This window comes from Mauremys reevesii, linkage group 7, assembly GCF_016161935.1.
Source record: "Mauremys reevesii isolate NIE-2019 linkage group 7, ASM1616193v1, whole genome shotgun sequence".
Classification (NCBI taxonomy): Eukaryota; Metazoa; Chordata; order Testudines; family Geoemydidae; genus Mauremys; species Mauremys reevesii.
In genome coordinates this window covers 20,266,566-20,286,455 of record NC_052629.1, presented here as the reverse complement: position 1 = coordinate 20,286,455, position 19,890 = coordinate 20,266,566, and the positions used below count along the sequence as shown (strand labels likewise).

General features: G+C 39.6%; 1 protein-coding gene across 1 annotated transcript in view; it reads left to right on the top strand.

The window, feature by feature from the left end:
• OAT (ornithine aminotransferase) overlaps positions 1-16,780 on the top strand; it is a 28,813-nt gene extending 12,033 nt beyond the window's left edge. Inside the window, exons 3-10 of the mRNA XM_039480923.1 lie at positions 1,356-1,580; positions 1,695-1,790; positions 7,198-7,325; positions 9,017-9,139; positions 10,797-10,925; positions 12,427-12,540; positions 13,567-13,711; positions 15,771-16,780. Coding sequence (XP_039336857.1) covers positions 1,356-1,580; positions 1,695-1,790; positions 7,198-7,325; positions 9,017-9,139; positions 10,797-10,925; positions 12,427-12,540; positions 13,567-13,711; positions 15,771-15,931 — 1,121 coding nt within the window. The 3' untranslated portion in view covers positions 15,932-16,780. The remainder of the gene's footprint in view (positions 1-1,355; positions 1,581-1,694; positions 1,791-7,197; positions 7,326-9,016; positions 9,140-10,796; positions 10,926-12,426; positions 12,541-13,566; positions 13,712-15,770) is intronic.
• Positions 16,781-19,890: the final 3,110 nt, after the last annotated feature.

The window sequence follows — 19,890 nt, the reverse complement described above, 5'->3', positions numbered from 1 at the left end:
AATGTCTTATACGTACCCTTGGTTGATCAAGTGTCACTTGGCACGTATGATGACCGAATCACTCAGCTGTTCTCTATGGCTCCCATAATTCTTAAAATCGTTTGAAGTGGTTCTGTGTCATAGGCCTGGTCTACACTGGAGGGTGTGGGGGGGAATCGATCTAAGATAGGCAACTTCAGCTACGAGAATAGTGTAGCTGAAGTCGACGTATCCTAGATCGAATTAAAATTACTTTATGTCCTCGCAGCGCTGGATTGATGGCCGCGGCTGCCTTGTCGACTTTGCTTCCACCTCTCGCACTGCTGGAGTTCAGCAGTCGACAGGAGAGCAATCGGGGATCGATTTATCACGTCTACACTACATGCGATAAATCGATCCCCGACAGATCAATCGCTACCCACCAATCTGGCGGGTAGTGTAGACGTACCCAAAGATATGTATGTAGAAACAACAATCAATTTGTGTTTGAAAGGGGGATGTTTTTAATTGGGTTGTGGTGTGTTTAAGAGCAAAAACTTCTGGGGAGATGTTGCATGGACATTTTTCTTCACCTTTAAAAAACAGAACTTGCAGCAACTTCTTACCTTCAGTTATCTTATCAATGCACACTGTTTCAATTTAACAGTGAATATGATGAAGCATGTTAGATCCATATGATAGTGTTTGTATACTGGTCCCATTTGTGAAATCAACTGCACTATTATTTTAAAGTTCTCCATCTCTTTAACCTTGTTTCAAGGTCTTCCTATATTGATTTGTCTGATTCACAGGTTCAAAAGTATAATTTCTTCACTTTAACTGTTGTTCCACTAAGTTTATGTGGTGGTCAGTTTGCTTACCCATGCCTAACAGATTTTGATAGGTCACTTGAAAACTGTCAGCCTCCAGTTCTTATGGAAAAATTGCAGGATCCCATTATCAAGACTATCACTATTCTTATATTTAACTCCTCTTCCAAGGTTAATCCTCTCTATCGTTCCAGGACTCCAACATGGGGGAATGAGGGATATGAGTAGAAATGAGTATTCGTGTGATCCTATCTAGCTTCATGGAGCAACAGCTCCACTATGGAAGTGCTTCTGCCTTTGAGTGCTGCTTGGGGCATTGGTTATGTGCTGCAATAGTCTGACACCCATAGTCTGTGGCCTGTGAAGATATTGACTACCAGTCAAGGAGCTCGTATGGCTGACACTTTTCTCCCCCCCCCCCCCATGCATTCATATTTTAAGGATTTGCCAGAATACCATATATACCAGACCCCCCGGTCATTTTGTTTTGTAACTGTAGCTTGTACTGTTATTATTTACCCGTGGCCTCATTTTTCTCATGTACTCATCTAACCTAAACTTTTCTAGGTATTTATATGTGGGATGTAGAAGGCAGAAAATATTTTGATTTCTTGAGTGCATACAGTGCTGTCAATCAAGGTCACTGTCATCCAAAGATTGTGGAATCTCTGAAATCTCAAGCTGAGAAACTGACCCTTACCTCTAGGGCATTCTACAATGATGTACTTGGTGAATATGAAGAGTATATCACCAAAATGTTCAACTACAGCAAAGTTCTTCCAATGAACACAGGTAAAGTATTCTCCTCCCGTCTCTGTTTTACCCCTTACAAGTATAAGAGTTACTCTTGTAAAGGACCAAAAATTACAAGTGGGCAAATTGCACATATGTGGCTCTTTATTTTAGGTGTGGAAGCTGGAGAAACTGCCTGTAAACTGGCTCGCAAATGGGCATATACCGTGAAGGGAATTCCAAAATACAAAGCAAAGATTATTTTTGCAGGTATGTGAAATTAACATCATAAGAGCTTGTTCTTTGGGGGAGAAGAGAAGATTTCCCCATCATTATAGAACCCCAAGCATAGGCTAAAACACTGTTGTCTTCTAGGGTATGATAATTACGTCACAGTATTTTTAATGTCCCAATCTCTCTCTTTCACTGAATTGGGTTTTAATGGCGGCCTTTACCCCGAATGCCCCTGGCAGCCCAGTGCAGTGCTGCTGTTACGTCTCTGCCTCAGTTTTCCCAAGTGAAGGTTTTAATTTGTCCACTGAAGCTTGTATATTGGACAGCGCCCTTCAGGGGTCTGCCTCAAAGGCAGAACATTACATGAATAGGCCTCCTCCTCAGCATCTTCAGCTGGAGGGAGGAGGGGCTAAATCAATCATAGTCTGTCCATCCCAGTTATGTTCAAAGGTCCCTTACCTGCAAGGCCTTTTTCACCCAGAACCCTCTTCTGGAGTCAGGGGCTTCTTGATGCAAGCTGGGAAGGGTCTCTCTTCTTGGGTCAAGGTTCCCCACAGCAACTGAACCTCAAAGACAGAATATAATTCCTTTAAACTGGGGCTTCTGCTGTTGCCTCGTGAAATGGTTCATGGGAGCCAGCTTTCTCTGAGATCTAACATTCATAGTCCTTTTCTGGAAACTCTTCCATCCAGGAGCATTATCTCGTTGCTGGTGAGCCCCTCTCACCTTTTGCCCCCCAAGAAGCCTTCTCTATAGGAGGTTTCTCTTCCTGCACTCTGGGAACTGTTCCTCTCCTAGGAGCGTCTGTTCTCCTAGCTCCCTGCAGTAGGTGTAGATTTCCTTTTATCATGCCTAGGTGCTTCCCTCTGAATTAACTGCCTCCCAGTTACTCAATGAGTTAATAAGTCCCAAGTGAACCTGAGTTGCCTTATTCCCCCTTATAAAAACAACGAGGAGTCTGGTGGCATCTTAAAGACTAACAGATTTATTTGGGGGTAAGCTTTTGTGGGTAAAAAACCCACTTCTTCAGATGCATGGAATGAAAATTACAGATACGGGCATAAATATATATATTGGCACATGAAGAGAAGGAAGTTACCTTACAAGTGGAGAACCAATGTTGAAGGCCAGTTTAGTCAGGGTGAATGTTGTCCACTCCCAACTAGACTCCTCATTGTTTTTGTGGATACAGACTAACACTGCTACCCCTCTGATACTTATTCCCCCTTATGGCACCCGTCAGAGGTATGCTGTGCTCTTGACCCCTTCAGACGACCATCTACCCTCTGACATGGGTCAGTTGTAGGTTGTTGTGAAATAGATTAAGCTTTACTATCTTAAATCTATCTATTTTTAAAAGATTAATGTAATATAGATAACATATATTGTCTTAATAGAAGTATTTTTTTAAAAGCAGGAGTTGAAAATTAATTCTTCCTTGCCTTCCATTCAGAGTTCAGAATACGGTTTTTGTGGCAAAAGTTGATACTGCATGTATCAATAAGACAATGAATATAGTTCCCTGTTTTGTTATTAGATGCTTGTGATGTGATGTGATGTCATCTGTTGCAGGGGCAAAAGAACTATGAACTCAGGTCCTGGAAGGTAGAAAGTCTTCAGTTTTTCTTTCCATATTATGGAAGATACATTTCAGTGTATGTCTATAATAAAATTAAAGCATTTTTTTTTAACACCTTTTAAATTACTTTTCTAAAATCAGCTGCATGGTTGGTAGCAGTTTTCACTGGGAGGCAGTCAGCCTCTTATGAGGCTGCATCACAACCCCTGGATACCACTGCTGATGTGTTAAAGTGCAAACCATATTTGCTGCCCTCACCCTCTCCAAAGCCTACCTGTCACTTTCATGCAGCTTCCAGCAAGTTAGAGGCTTCTGAAATGGCTGCTAAACCCAGATTTCTGTATGACAGCATAGTAATCTCAGCAGTTGGGATGATCCCACTTCTATATAAGGCTTTCATACCAGATGTGGCAGGAGTTGCCATTTCTGCGATAAAGCTGCATTGTAGTCTTGATTATGTAGTGAATTTAACAGGAACCTTGAGTTAATACTGAGAGCTGGAGTTTCCTGATGTTACCTTCTAATGCATAATACATTCTATAAGCAGAACAGGGACAAGTTACTTGTGATTGATTGAGAAAAGTGCATACATAGCTTAGAAAAAAAATCTAATTTCTGTATAGCTAATATTACTGAAATTTGGCTCCCTTTGGTCACAGAACACTGTTTTAAAACACTATTAAAATGTCAGGCAGTGATTTTGTTAGATATTTATCTTTTATCATTTCGTTTTTAAAATGGATTTCTACTACTGCAGCTGACAAGACTACTTCTGGCACTCGGCGCACATAGTGCTTAAACCATAAACCTTTGAATCATTAGTAGAGATCGGTGAAATTTTTTGCACAACTTCTTTGGTGAAAAATGCAGATTCAGTGGCACAAACATTTTGCAAGGCTATGTCAATTTCATCAAATTGTTTCAGTTGAAAAACATTAAAAAAATCCAGTAAAAATCAAAACATTTTGTTCTGATGTTTTGTAAACAACTGTCCATTTTAGAATTTCCTTTAATTTTATTTAACACCCTCCCCCCCGCAAATATCATTAAAATATTTGAAATCTAAACAAAACATTTTATTTTGGTTGAAGGAAACATTTTATTTGACCCAAAACAAACATTTATTTTTTATTTTTTCAGAATTGCCAGTGAACCGAAAAATCTGTTATTCGCCTAGCCCTAATCAGTAGTTATGCTTTTGTAGCCTAATTGAATGCAAGTAAGTTTATAAATGCTGTTTAAAGTCTGGAGTTGAGTAATACATTGTCCTCTGAAGAGACAGATGCCAGAGGGCGTGGAGGATGTAAACAATTGGTTTTTTTTCATATATTTTTAACTTACAGTATTTAAATAGTGCAGTTTAACAAGTACCTTCCCATCATGAGGGACATATTATACTTATATAGTTCCCCATCACTGTAATATCTCAGCACCTGCAAATGATCTAAAATAGAAATAATCCCTCTCTTTGTGAGAGGTATGTTTTGTGGAGGGATTGCAGAGGCAATGTCCAGCTAGCTAGGGCAAGTCCTGTTGAGGGTTTTGAACACCATAGCAGACTATTTAAGGTGGATTTTGTACTGGATAGGGGACCTGAGAGCAGTACTAGGGTGAGTGATGTTAAGTAGTCAAATTGTGGCATGTTGTACCAATTCAAACTTATTTTGTTGTGTGGTGCTTTGATCCTAGATGAGTGAGTTGTAGTAACCAAAGTTACAGATCACGTATGTGTGGCTCACTATAGTAACATCCATGGGGTCTTCAGCAGTTGGGTATTGCTGCAGTGCAGGGGTGGTTCTGGCCATGCCCCTTATGTTGGGGACCAGAAGGAAGGCTGTCTAGAACTGGCTTTATGAGTTCTACAGCACCTGGGGATTTCCCCCATGATCCTCAGCTGGCTAGATCCACTGATTTTTATGGCCCCTTTGCACCAGCCAATTGGCATTAATTGGATTAATTTTTGTCACTGATTTTTTTTTTAATTATGATTTAAGTCAGCAAGGAGGAAACCTTGATTTAAATAATCTATTTTAATCTTGTTTCTCATTTATACTTTCTATTTATTTTCGTAAAGAAAGGTTCAATCTCATTTGTTGGTATAACCGTGAAAACATGTTGATTTGCAATCTGATATACTCTTTGCAAACCAGAAGGATATGTTATATCTATACACTTTTAAAAGCAATTATATATTTTAACGTACATTCTGATTATTAATTTTTACAAGCAGGGGCTACATTAGAAAATTGTGAATGAAGCACTTATTATTTACAAAGTGATTTTTTTTTTTCAATGCAGGATTTGTGTCAAGCTGCATGGAACGGAAATTAGAATTCAGCTAATGTATAACGCCAGCATTTTTTTAATTCGTTAAATAAAACTACTTAAATGTGCTGGGTACATAGGAAAAATAGGTTTATAAAAACATTTTGTTTTTAAAACTGTTTTATTAAACCAAAGAGGCATTATACATAGTTAGTGAATTGACAGATTGTTTCTGGTCACCCTGGGCTAAACAGGTTAGGTACCTAACTCCCATTGACATTAATGGGAGTTAGGTTCCTTACCTGCTTCTGCACTTTTTGAAAATCCCACGAGGTTAGGCACTGAAGTGCCTAATTACCTTTGTAAATCTTGTCCCATGTCTTTTGAGTTCTTAGAATTAGTAGATCTCATCCTTTCCCACCTGATTTTGATTTAAAAATTGGAAGAGGAAATCAAGCTTTCTTGCTTTTTCAGCTCCCAGTTGGTTTCTTAACTTTTGAAAGAACTAGCACAGGTGAGGAAAATATTCTGTCTGTCCTGCTTAGGTAAATTGAAACCACAAGTAATTATGGTAAAAGCTGTTCTGCACAATAGAAAATGTAAAGTGCTTACGTTTGTAAAAATGTAAATGCCAGCGTTTGCTCCTTTTGTAAAGAGTGATGTTAGTATACTTAATGCAATATGTGGCATTTATAAAGCTTGAGTTAGCCTCAAAAGTTAAATGATATTCCCCCCCCCCCCCAATTCTGTATATAATTTAAAAAGCAGCACCCTTTAACTCATTAAAATTTAAGGGCTCATTAATTCAGCATTTCTTATATAATATGTGAAACGAATAGATTCTAGTAAGTTTAGGCCTTACTATAGATTTAAACAGGTTTATTTTTAAAAGAATAATACAAAAATCTGATTTAAAAAAATGGATTAATATTTACTTTATCTGTCCTGGCACAATAAGACTGAAGAACTTGGCCCCATATCTTAATTCTTTACCTGTGTTACTGAATACCTGTTCCTCTTAACTTGGGCAGTGAAACTGTACTAATATTTCACTTCTGTTTATAGTCAATTTAGTCAGTTTAACTCTGGTCTCTTACTGGCAGCCATGTTAAAGGATACCATCCACTTAAAAGCTGGTCTTCTTTCTGAATATTTTATCTGCTAGTTACTGTGTAACAGCTCAGATTAATAACATGTTTTTAACCTTTTCCAGTTTTTGTTCACTTGCTAGGACTTGCAGCATAATAATTTTTCTCCTGAATAGTCTATTTTCTCTTGTGGTGTTGGTGGGTGATGTGGCATCGGGCTTTTTTTTGTTTTTGTTTCTGGTGCCTTTCATATAGCAATGGGGAGACAAATAGTCTTAGTGTGTTTGTAAACTCATAAATTAGCAAAGGGCCTGAGATATTAAATAACTCATTAAAAAAATAAAAATCAACCAGCTTGAACTCTGGTTGCTGCCCCATCACCAATACTGACTGGTGCTTTACAAGATTCTAACCATCTCATAGCTGAAAACATACAATAATTCTGTTTGCTAAGTGCTACAGTTGAATGCCTTTACAAGTATTCAATATCTATTTTTTCCCCTCCTTCTAGCTGGGAACTTCTGGGGCAGAACAATGTCTGCTATCTCTAGCTCTACAGATCCAACTAGTTATGATGGGTTTGGACCATTTATGCCAGGTTTTGAAGTAATTCCGTACAATGACCTTCCAGCTCTTGAGGTATTTCACAATAACTTCCTCTAAAATATCATTCTTAATCTCTCCTTGTAGTGTAAATACTGATGCAAAGAAAGTGAACATGATTTACCCTTGGAACAAATGTTTATGACTACAAAATATAACTTTTTGTACTTGTTTAGTTTTTTTGCAGTTTTCATTTTAGAACCCAAAGGGAGAATTATACTACTTGCAGTAGATTGCACAATAGTAAAGTGCTCAGGAGATGAGTGAAGAATACCATGTATATCTTGAACAGCAGAAGGAATTTGGATAGGCAGAATAAATACAAAAACTAAAACTTTGATATTAGTCCCAATTCCCTGACCTACTTTTCTGACAAACGGCTTTTCAATGGCCAAATGATTAGGCCTGACATTTGAATGTAAGTCACTTCCAATAGCACAGTGTCCCCTAAAACCATGCTGGGGTGGTGTTTTACTTACCTAACTGAAGTGCTAACACCACTTCCTGCAACATTCCGGGTTTTCTTGGGAGGTTTCCCATCAAGCTACTGGCCAGGCTTGTTGTTAGCCCAAATAAATAAGTGCATCTTAGTGCTAATAGGATGCTGGATTAGTAGCCTCGGAGACTGAAGGCTTCCACTTAGCCATAGCATAAGTAAAGCTCAGTGGGAGTGCAAGCTCTACCATCTGCCTTTCTCATATACTTTAGCCATGATCTGGAGACAACTCTTATGGGGTGAGAGGTTAGTTCAGTCTCTGTGCCAACAAGGATGCCAGTGATTTGGAGAGGAGGTGGAGATTGATGTGGTAAAGATGGTTGTTTCTTAACTCTATTGAGACTACACGCTTAATTCTTACAGAAACAAAGGTTTTTCAGTATTTTTAGTTGCTTTGAGGATAAGATTATTCAAAATTGGATCCGACTATCAACCTTCATGGTGGAAGCTCTGTATTTATCTGGTTTCAGTCAACTTCATTTAGGTTCTGGAGGTGCTTTGAGATGTGGCCTGTAACTTAGACCCATACTTATTCTGTCTGATAATAAACATACATTGGTTGTGTTATTAAAGGGAGGCTCTGACTGTCTCTTTCTGGGTGGCTGAGGAGCCAGCATCTCATACTGGCAATTTTTGGGTCTTTGCTTAAGAAAACTTCTCTTAATGCTGACAAATCTTGCCAGTTCTAACCTTGTCTCTACCTTTATGGCGGAAAGTTTATTGAGAAAGCTGTAGCAAAACCCCTCTATGAATGCTTAGTCTCTGAATTTCCTCAAACTTTTAAGGTTGAATGTGTGTTGACATGTCTGCAGACCCTGCTATGGAATGATAAAGCTGCACTTGAATGGCTACATTCTTGAGAGGAGATCCAGGAGCTACTATTGTTCAATTGCTTTTCTCTCTCAAGAGTTCTCACAAGAGGTTAACCAAGTTAATACATTTAACTGATTTGATAAGCTCCTTGTCTGGGTGCCCAACCTCTTTTAAGGCTTCTAATCTCTTATGCATGCAAACAGACTAATTTTTCAAGGTACATGATGATTGAAATCTAGCCTTTAGTCCTTCATGCCAATAAATGTTAAAATACATTGTTAATGTGACCCAACGTGCTTATCTAAGGTAAAAATTTGGGGTTAGATTTAGGTTCTGTTACAGGGAGTCATCTATTTCCATGACTAAACTTCAGTAAATGGATTTTTTTTCCTCCTTCCAATCCACACGTCCTTCATAGCGTGCACTTCAGGATCCAAATGTAGCAGCTTTCATGGTTGAACCAATTCAAGGTGAAGCAGGTGTGGTTGTCCCTGATGAAGGTTATCTAACAGGAGTGCGAGAGCTCTGCACAATACACAATGTAAGTAATTCATTTTAGCTAAATAATTTAAGATGCATCCTGCCAAAGTTGAGTAATTACCAGAATCTTGGCCTGCAAGGCAATGTTGAGGCCTTGATGTATTGTTAAACCATTTGTTTTCTTCCAGTATAAATGAGACTAACTACAGTGCATTTTTCAGATCCTTCATGACAAGCCATTACAGTATTTTGGAGCAGCAGTAGTTAATACTTAGTTCTTTTGTTTCTCAGTAGTGTGTTATCTAATTATTAACTTCTTAAATTTCACAGTGATGGGAATCGAATTTGCGGGCTAGATCTAACATGATGTGTCTGGGTGAAATCAAGTGTGTCATGGTATTAACAGTAGTCAAGATGAAATGGAAGTGTAAAGCATTTGAGTTTGTCCCTTTTTTAATTAATTCTGTGCCTAGAGAAATATAGCTGCTGTTGAGGAATAATGCTAGCTAGCCAAAAGCTGTGTTCAGTCTCTTGGTGCCAGAGGCATACCTCCTAATTCTCCATGCAATGCAACTGACACAGTTCACTGGCACTAGGGCAAGCTACTCATGGCTGCGTCCAACCCCAGATCTGCATTCCATATAAACACAATGGGCCAGGCTAATCACTAGTGTCACTCTCTCAAATTAGTGGAATTGTCTGTTTATCTCCTCAGTTAATTGAGTCAGTGAGACAACTGCTGCCATTGCAGATCCTGCCATCCAGATAAGATCATTTGTGATCAGGATGCACATGGAATTCTGGTTTCCTCCGGAAGCTCCTAAGAGAATGGTCAAAAAATTAATATGTAGCTAGTACTACTTTAGGTCCCTATAAAGCACTTAATTAACATTAATATCCCACATGCCTCTGTTAGTGTCTTTTGCCTGACAGTGATTGTCTTATGTTCTCCCTATTCAACTATTTTGTACAAAAATCCAAACAGTGCATCCTCTTCATAGTGGAGTATTTGCTTCATAATCCCTCTCTTTTTAAAGTGAGGACAAATATAATAGCAGCAATTAGACTTTCCTGCAATTATCTTTCCCACAATTATCTCCTTCTCCAGACATAGTCGATGCTTCTCTCTCCTTAGGCTGTCGTCATCTTCCTCCTCCACCATGGGTGTTTTCCATGTGGCAACGTGACTATAGGTTGCATCTTAGGATAAAGTAATTTAAGATTGTAGTGTTTGTAATTTATTTTATTACAAGACCAATAGACTTACTACCTAGGGTTGTCAAAAGTGCTCAGCAGTAACCTGCTTCTGCTCCCACTGCAGTCACTGAATTGACTTCAGTGGGAGTACAGTGAGGCCAATGATGAGGGAAAATATGACCCCTTGTTATACTGCTATAACACCTGAAGTTCTATATAAAATAATGTGGAATGTGCTAAATGCAAAATAGAATTCTTGTCTGCCCCAAAGAAGTCTTAATGTAAAAATTACCGTATAGTAAGTCGAGCAGTCATTACAGTCTGTGTGTCATGGAAACAATGGGTTTTCAGGAGTTTTGCGGCGGAAAAAGAAGAGCGCTCAGTGTAGGTTAGTTGGCAGGTATTTCAGGTACTAGGGGTGACTTTGCTATGTTGTATGTTAACTTTCTGAAAGATCAGTATGTCTAAATCTTTATTCGATATCTGAGTAAACTGTCATCCATTGTTGAATTTTTGCAAAGGTTCTGTTTATTGCTGATGAAATACAGACTGGCTTAGCTAGAACTGGGAAAATGCTGGCTGTTGACCATGAAAATGTGAGACCTGACCTGGTGCTCCTTGGAAAGGCCCTTTCTGGTGGCTTATATCCTGTAAGTAGCAAAACACTGTTTCAGTTTAAACTAACCGCTCATATTGGAGAGACTATATTGTCACAAATTAAATGTAAAATTGATCTGATGTGTGGCATTCTTGGGGAAGGTGATGTATGTACATATAGGAATAATTGCTTCCAGAATTATGAGGTACTCTGAACCAGATACCCTAACTTGCTAGAAATACAGGTGAAATTCATGAAATACACAATTTGTTAGTAGCTTGTCCAACTGTTAGTATAGTAAGCACTATATATTAATGATTGGACTAATGGTATGCCTGCCGAAAGAGCAGGACCATTTGTTATCATCTTCCAAGCCAACCACCGAGACTTGTTCTTTGGAGGATTGACTTCCAAATTAGTATAAACGGTATGAACTATCCTAGTTCTTATGGTGGTGATTTAAGGTATTGTGGTTCTGACATTCAAAGTACTGCAGTATGTCGCTTGTGTCTCGTTGAATGTTATCCTAACAAGCGGGAACAACTGTAACTATCAAAATGTTAAGGGCAGGATTCCTCTCTGTGTTAGAGTACCCATCATTCTATGCTCCAGTTCTCATAGAGCTATTTCATTGCTGTTTCTGTGCTGAGCTGGATTAACTTTGAAAGCTGAAGAAAATTTTCATGCACACATTAAAATGGCTTCTGTTAAAGATTTGTTTCTGAGTGAGCATTAGTCTTCATCTTGTTTCAGTTGTCCAGAATGCTCATGTGAACTGGCTTAAATGGCTCTGACGTAATGAAATTCCTGCTGAGTAGGAAAGCTACAACCAGTAATTAAGCATTACTGCTGCCTGGAGCTCTATCTGAGCTGTTAATCAGAATACTGAATATTAAAATCCCCCCCCCCAAAATGCTAAACAATGCAAAATGCTTCTCATATCTACTAAGACATTATACAGTACCTATGTAGTTAAGTGGTTTATATTTAGGCTTGGCAGAATTTGTTTTCTATTTTTTTTTAAGCTTTTTTCAGTTTTTTATCTTTTTATTTTTAAATTTTCACAGTTGCAGGGAATTATGGGAGGATCAGACAGTGGGGGAATTAGACAATTATTTAATGACAGTTGACATTCATAAAGTTAAAGCTTTAGAACTATTAAAACACAAATTACCAACATTATGTCAAAATATGCAAAGTAAATATCCCTAAATTAAACTCTGAGTTCTCAAGCTGAGTTCTTCTTTCTTTGCCTATCTGTATATTTCTGTTATCACTTAAAATACTGTTTCATCAGTTTGTGTATGCATGGTAAAATCAATGTTTTACTGATATAAATCTAATCCTTCCAAACTTAGTTAGCTTAGAAACAGCCTTTCCTTCTATTTAGATCTGTGGATGTGGAATCTGTGCAGGAATGTGGATATTTGTAACAAACTGTGCAGACTGAAAACTACCAATTCATAGGTACTGAAGAAAGTCTGGTCTAAGAGTAAAGTTATTTTGATCATTACATATATGCATGTGAATTGGTGGACCTTCCCAATTTTTAGGTATCAGCAGTACTGTGTGATGATGATATTATGCTGACCATTAAGCCAGGTGAACATGGATCTACATATGGAGGAAATCCATTAGCCTGCCGTGTGGCTATGGCAGCACTTGAGGTATGTAGGTTCTAGCTAAGATTTTGACGTTCCAGGGACAATATTACATTTGTTTTGATTGCTTATGTTTAAATGATACACTTTAGCAAAAGTTGATGTGTATAAACAATGGAGAATAACAACTTCAAAATTTTACTAAATAAATGACATTTCTAGTGGTGCTGTCCATCTGAATTTTATGTTTAGATAGGAGTGGAAAACTGATGGTAGATACTATAATTTGTATATATTGACTGTTACAAAACACATTCTGAAATAACTGTTAGAAATGTATCCTCCACTTTCTATTAATTTTACTGTTTTAAAATTCTTAAATAGTCCAGTATAAAAAAGTTGGGGATGATAACACTTTACATATCAGCTTTGTCTAGTGGAAGACCAAATATTTCAATGGCATTATAAGGAGTTAATAAAATAACATTCTCCTATGCCATTTTTTAATAAAAAAGCTTTTAAATTTTGTCATTTTATTATAGTGTGTAGAAGGATGTGAGTCTGCTATAGTTTGTTTACTCAAACATCTGTGGTGTCAGAGTTCAAAACAGATGCTGTTACAATATCATGTCAAGGAATCCATGCTTTCATAATTATTTAATGTAAGTTTCCCGGTAAATCATGAAGCTTTTTTTTTTTTTTTTTAAGTATTGTCCAGTATATAGATTCAGGCAAATTTTTGGATTAATAGATTGTGTCTTCGAAGAGTGTCCTGCTTGTGTGTGGTTTAAAAAAAACAACACATGAAAGTAACAAGCAAAAGAAGGCTGAGTTTGGATTAAAAATTCAGAGCAATTCAGAGCTTGTTGCTGTGAAGTATTAAGGACCCCTATGTACAAGTAATCAGCTTGGATGGTCAGCCTCCACCACGATTTTTCTAGCAGATACCGTTTTTTGTACCCCAACACTAAGTGCTGTACTGGGTAATATATTTCATGTTTGTACATACCAGTATGGTGTAGTCCACCTTAGCAGAGAGACTGAAACAACCAAAAAGCCCTTCGGTTATCTTCAGCTTCAACTTCTTTTTAGGTGATTGAAGAAGAAAGCTTAAGTGAAAATGCAGAAGCAATGGGCAACCTTTTAAGGAGTGAGCTCATGAAGACTCCATCAGACATTGTGACCTGTGTCAGAGGAAAAGGATTACTAAATGCTATTGTTATCCGTCAAACTAAAGGTAAGAAAACTCTCAACCAGTTGCAAAGCTAAAGCGAGTGACAGGTTTTTAACTTGACTTGCAGATATTGCGTGAAATGGAGGATGAGTTAATTACAGCACCTTGGGTTTCAAATCATGGCTAACTCATCTTACTCTCCAGTGGCAGTGTGTCCAAACAACTGCATGTTTCTGACAAGAGATACTTTTCCTTTCTAGTGCGTGTAATTTCAAGCAGAGAAAGCTGGTTAGTTTATGTTACATCAATCATTGTAAATTCCCATAGATATAACAAATGCTAAACTATCAAACCAGTGCTGGCAACAGACATCACACATCTTTATCACGGTCAATAAATACCCTCCCAGCTAATTGCCCAAACAAAGCTGGATGGAACAGATGGAGATGTCTTTTGCACTGTGCCCTGAAAGTCCATCCCAGCCACACAAAGAGAGGGAATAGCTTCTAGAGTTGAAGGCACACTATTAGCATGCATTGCTGCTGTACTCCCAGGTTGTCAGTCCTGGAATAAAGAGGTAAAGTGTCACAAATGAGTACAATGAGGTATTGGGAGGGGAAGAGATCAGTTTCCAGGGACTAACACCTTGAGTTTCACCTGAAAGTGCAGAATACAGAGTAGTGTTTTCATATACTCTCATTCATTTTTTCTGCTGGTTCTAGTCCTGTTGCTTTCTGTGGTAAAGTGCTGCAGAGAGATGCTGCAGTTACCTTGGTAGTTTAAAGACATTATGCACTGATTTAGGTATATGTCATAGGTCTCACCCCCACTTAGAGCTGTTGGGTTCTAAAATGGGGACCTGCACTGGTTTCCCTCTAAACTAAAATCCTAGTTTAGATCTAGTAAAAGCTGCCACCACTCAATCAGGTACGTGGATTGAGACACAGTCCTTCCCCAAAATCGTAGGGGATTCCAAGAGCCCCAAATCCATGGAGTTCTTACACCCAGGAGAAATAAACCATTTTCCCCTGCTTCCTCCCCCCTCCCTTTTCCTAGGAGAGACACCGGGATTTAACTACAGAGGGATACCTCCCCCTCCCCTTTCCCTGAGAATCCACCCAAAGAAAGATCAACCAAGTCCTTAATAGAAAAGAATTTATTAAAGAATAAAAAGAAAAGTCACTGTCTCTGTGATACCAAGCTGGAACAATACACAGGGTCTAAACTTATCAATCTCTGGAGAGAATTCCCCCTTCCCCCCTTTCTCAGTAAAAGCAATATCAGCAAACAGGAATAAAGAATTTCCTTTAGCAAACACACAATTGCAAATATAGAAAGCAACTCAAAAGACTAATCCGCCTTTCTAATTAATACTTACTATTAAATAGTAGAAACTACTCCAGGAGAACTTGGAGACATGACTGACCTCTCTTAGATCCAAAGAGAGATCTGAGCAAACAAAGAACACGGACAAAGGCTTCCCTCCACAGAGATTTGAAATTATCCTGTTCCTTGATTGGTCCTCTGGTCAGGTGTTTCTCAGGTTACTGAGCTTGTTAACCCTTTCCAGGGAAAAGAGACCTTAACCCTGATCTGTTTATTTATGACAGTATATCATATGCACCTTATTGTAACCTCCTCTCTCTTTCTTCACTTGGTTTATATTTAGATTTTAGCATCTGGGCTCCTAAAAATTACAGTGATTGGGAAGGAGGGAAGGGTCTAGATGGATAGTAATCTCATCAGAGCAAGGGATATGTGTTCTGTGGAGGACAGAACTTTTGGATGCGCCATCCCTGTCTGTTCTATATCTAGCTACTGTAGTCCAGAATAAATTTGTATCTGTATCTGATTTCCTTGTCAAGTTCTCAGCAGCAGAATAGCAGAAAACCTGTGCTGGAGACAAAATATGGATATGCCACTGTCCCATGTGTGCATGGCTAACATTTACCTGGGAAGTAGCTCATAAATGGATTGGCCACCTAAGATAAAGAACATTGCATATGTAATCTAATTACTGCCAGACAGCAAAGATGCTGCAGTCTGGTACCACACACTACAGATTAACATGGTGACACTTAATATTCTGTAGCATAATTTTTTTAATTTTTTTGGGCTTTAGACTATGATGCCTGGAAAGTGTGTCTGCGGCTTCGTGATAATGGACTTCTCGCCAAACCCACACATGGTGACATCATCAGGCTGGCACCCCCGCTTGTGATCAAGGAGGATGAAATCAGAGAGTGCATTGAAATCATTCATAAAACCATTCTGTCTTTCTGAAGACATGTTGTTTCAGCACATCATCTTGGGTCAACTAGCAGATGCAGTTGAAAGATGTGCTATAAAGACCCCACTCTCAAAGCAAACATCCACTCCTGTATGTCTTAAAGGACTTATACTTCTAAAACTTAGTTATGTTTAGGTACTTAAATTATAATGGATCGGAAGAATGTAAATCATGACTCTGAAGTTTCCAATCTCTTGTGACTATTTGCAAATGAAGAAGTGAAGCTATTCAACCAATTATGTATTGTATGCTTTAAGTTAAACGTCTTGAGAGGAGCCTGTATGCAGACATCTGTTAAATTGCTAAAGGTCTCAGCCAAAGTTGAATGTGTAATTTATGCATATTTTAATAATAAACATTACCCTTTCGTATAACTGCACAAAGGTTTGTATTTGGCATTTTATCTCACTTGGTGCTGTACATGTAGGGCTGAATCTCTTGCTGTGGACACTACTGGTTGTCACGCCAAGAAATCCTGGCTCCCATCCTCAAAGCATCAAGAATGGCACAATGTTTTTGTTCTTCTTTTGCAATTATAAAAAGGCATCTAACTGTAAAGGTTTGATAAACTGGATGTTCTACTGATAAATGTGTCACAGACCAGCTTATACTCTGTATGTAAAATCTCTTGAATGTATGACAACAGTAATTGTTTTCAAGAATGTGATCAGTGTTCTATTTTACAGATTGTGAAACTAATCATTGTACAGATCTTGGTTTGCCATTCTAAAACTGTTCTCCTATAATTTGATGTTTATTTACATTACAGTAAATACATCTTGTATTAAGAAATGTCCATGTTCAATTAAAACTGTCAATGCATTAAAAAAGGATTAGCCTAACTTGAACCTGACAAGAGCTTTTCTTTGTAGCTGTGGCCAAGTGACTCCTTTGTATTAATGAACATCCCATCTGTTTGCAGCCATCTTAACATTGGAGGTTTCTGCTTTATTTTCCTTCAGGACTAGTGCTTTTAACCCTTCCTGCCTTTTGGAAATTGCTGGGTATAGTACTAAACAGGCACATGTGATGGTCACTGCTAATCTTTCACTAGGATACTCCTTCGAGTGCTTGTTCATGTCAATTCTGAGCTACGTGCACGACAGCCAGAAGATTTTTCCCCTAGCAGTATCCGTAGGTGACCCCTGGAGTTGCGCCTCCATGGCACCCAATATAGGGCCCTGCCGACCCAACCCCCCCTCAGTTCCTTCTTACCCGCCGATGATGGCTAGCTGGAACTTCCCTCGCTCTTGCTTTTGCAAGTGCCTTTAGCAGTGTCCCACTATCAGTTGTATACAGTTAGATTATTAGTTAGTAGTATTAGTAGTTTCTCTAAGTTCCTGTTCTCTAAGGCCTTACCCGGCTTTCCTCCTAAAGATTGTCTCCCAATTTCATATCAACCATGGCATCTTCCTCCCAGTGTTCTATCCTAAGCTGCACTCGAATGGTAGAACATAAGAACATAAGAACATAAGAAAGGCCGTACCGGGTCAGACCAAAGGTCCATCTAGCCCAGTATCTGTCTACCGACAGTGGCCAATGCCAGGTGCCCCTGAGGGAGTGAACCTAACAGGCAATGATCAAATGATCTCTCTCCTGCCATCCATCTCCATCCTCTGACGAACAGAGGCTAGGGACACCATTCTTACCCATCCTGGCTAATAGCCATTTATGGACTTAGCCACCATGAATTTATCCAGTCCCCTTTTAAACATTGTTATAGTCCTAGCCTTCACAACCTCCTCAGGTAAGGAGTTCCACAAGTTGACTGTGCGCTGCGTGAAGAAGAACTTCCTTTTATTTGTTTTAAACCTGCTGCCTATTAATTTCATTTGGTGACCCCTAGTTCTTATATTATGTGAATAAGTAAATAACTTTTCCTTATCCACTTTCTCAACATCACTCATGATTTTATATACCTCTATCATGTCCCCCCTTAGTCTTCTCTTTTCCAAACTGAAGAGTCCTAGCCTCTTTAATCTTTCCTCATATGGGACCTTCTCTAAACCCCTAATCATTTTAGTTGCTCTTTTCTGAACCTTTTCTAGTGCTAGAATATCTTTTTTGAGGTGAGGAGACCACATCTGTACACAGTATTCGAGATGTGGGCGTACCATGGATTTATATAAGGGCAATAATATATTCTCAGTCTTATTCTCTATCCCCTTTTTAATGATTCCTAACATCCTGTTTGCTTTTTTGACCGCCTCTGCACACTGCGTGGACATCTTCAGAGAACTATCCAAGATAACTCCAAGGTAGGGAGCAGAGGGTTACTTGCTGGATGTCCGCAGAGTGTTAGCCTTCTTCATGAGAGAACAAAGCCATTCCAAAAGTCCATTCAACTATTTGTGGCTGTGGCAGACAGAATGAAAGGTCTCCCCCTCCGTTTTGTTCTCGAACACCAGGGCATGCCTCAGTCACCAGGGTTCAAATCGTGTGACGTCTGTGGGAAATTGATGCCAAAGAGTGACCCACACACTTCTTGTTCGAAGTGCCTTAATGAGAGTAACCAAAAAGACAAATGCCGCATTTGCAAGGGGGTTCAGTTGAGGACCCTTAAGGATCGCAAGTAGAGACTCAGAATTCTCCTCATGGAGGCAGCCCTCCATCCGCAGTCTGACCCTGGGTTGGCGGAGCCTGTGCTGAGCGCTGCCTCTTTCGTGCGCAGAGCACTGGCACCAAGAAAGGAGGCTAAGGATGCCCGGCACCGACATGGCGATGAACATAAGACTTCTGGCAGACAGGCATCTTTCATCCCTGATGCTCGCCTCTATGCTACTCAGACTGGATTACCTTCTCCATCTCAAGCAGGAGGGGCTGTCCATGTTGTCAATAAGGATTCACTTGGCCACTATCTCCGCCTTCCATCCAGGTGCAGAGAGCCGGTCAGTCTTCGCCAACCCCTATGGTCAGCTGTTTTCTCAAAGGTTTTGACAGGCTATACCCACAAGTCAGACAGACGGTCCCAGCTTGGGACCTCAACCTGGCCCTTTCCAGACTGATGGGGCCGCCTTTTGAACCACTGGAAACATGCTCCCTGCTCTAGCTCTTGTACAAGGTGGCATTTCTGGTGGCAATAACCTCAGCTAGGAGGGTGTTTGAGCTCAAGGCCCTAACATCAAGCCTCCTTACACTGTGTTCTATAAGGACAAGGTTCAGCTCAGGCCTTACCCAGCTTTCCTCCTAAAGATTGTCTCCCAATTTCATATCAACCATGGCATCTTCCTCCCAGTGTTCTATCCTAAGCTGCACTCGAATGGTAGGGAGCAGAGGGTTACTTGCTGGATGTCCGCAGAGTGTTAGCCTTCTTCATGAGAGAACAAAGCCATTCCAAAAGTCCATCCAACTATTTGTGGCTGTGGCAGACAGAATGAAAGGTCTTCCAGTCTCTTCTCAATGGGTTTTATCATGGATCATGTCCTGCATCTGAGAGTGCTACAACCTGGCAGGGGTACTTGCCCCTCTGATCACTGCATTCCTGGCGGTTCTTATCCAGTAAATATGCAGAGCAGCGACATGGTCCTCCATACACACTTTCACCACACATTATGCAATCACCCAGCAGGTCAGAGATGATTCGGCCTTTGGTAGAATGGTGCTCCAATCAGTGGACAACTCCGACCCTGCATACAGAACTTAGGCTTGTGAGTCACCTGATTGGAATTGACATGAACAAGCACTCGAAGGAAAAACAGTTACTCACCTTCGCGTAACTGTTCTTCGAGATGTGGTGTTCATGTCCATTCCAATACCCTCCCTCCTACTCATCTGTTGGAGTACCTGGCAAGAAGGAACTGGAGTTGGGTCAGCAGGGCCCTATATTTGGTGCCATAAAGACACGATTCCAGGGGTGCCCTGGCCGACCCAATAGATACTGCGGGGGGAAAAATCTTCCAGCTGTCGTGCACAGGGTGTGCGCACACTTGATTTGGAATGCACATGAACAACA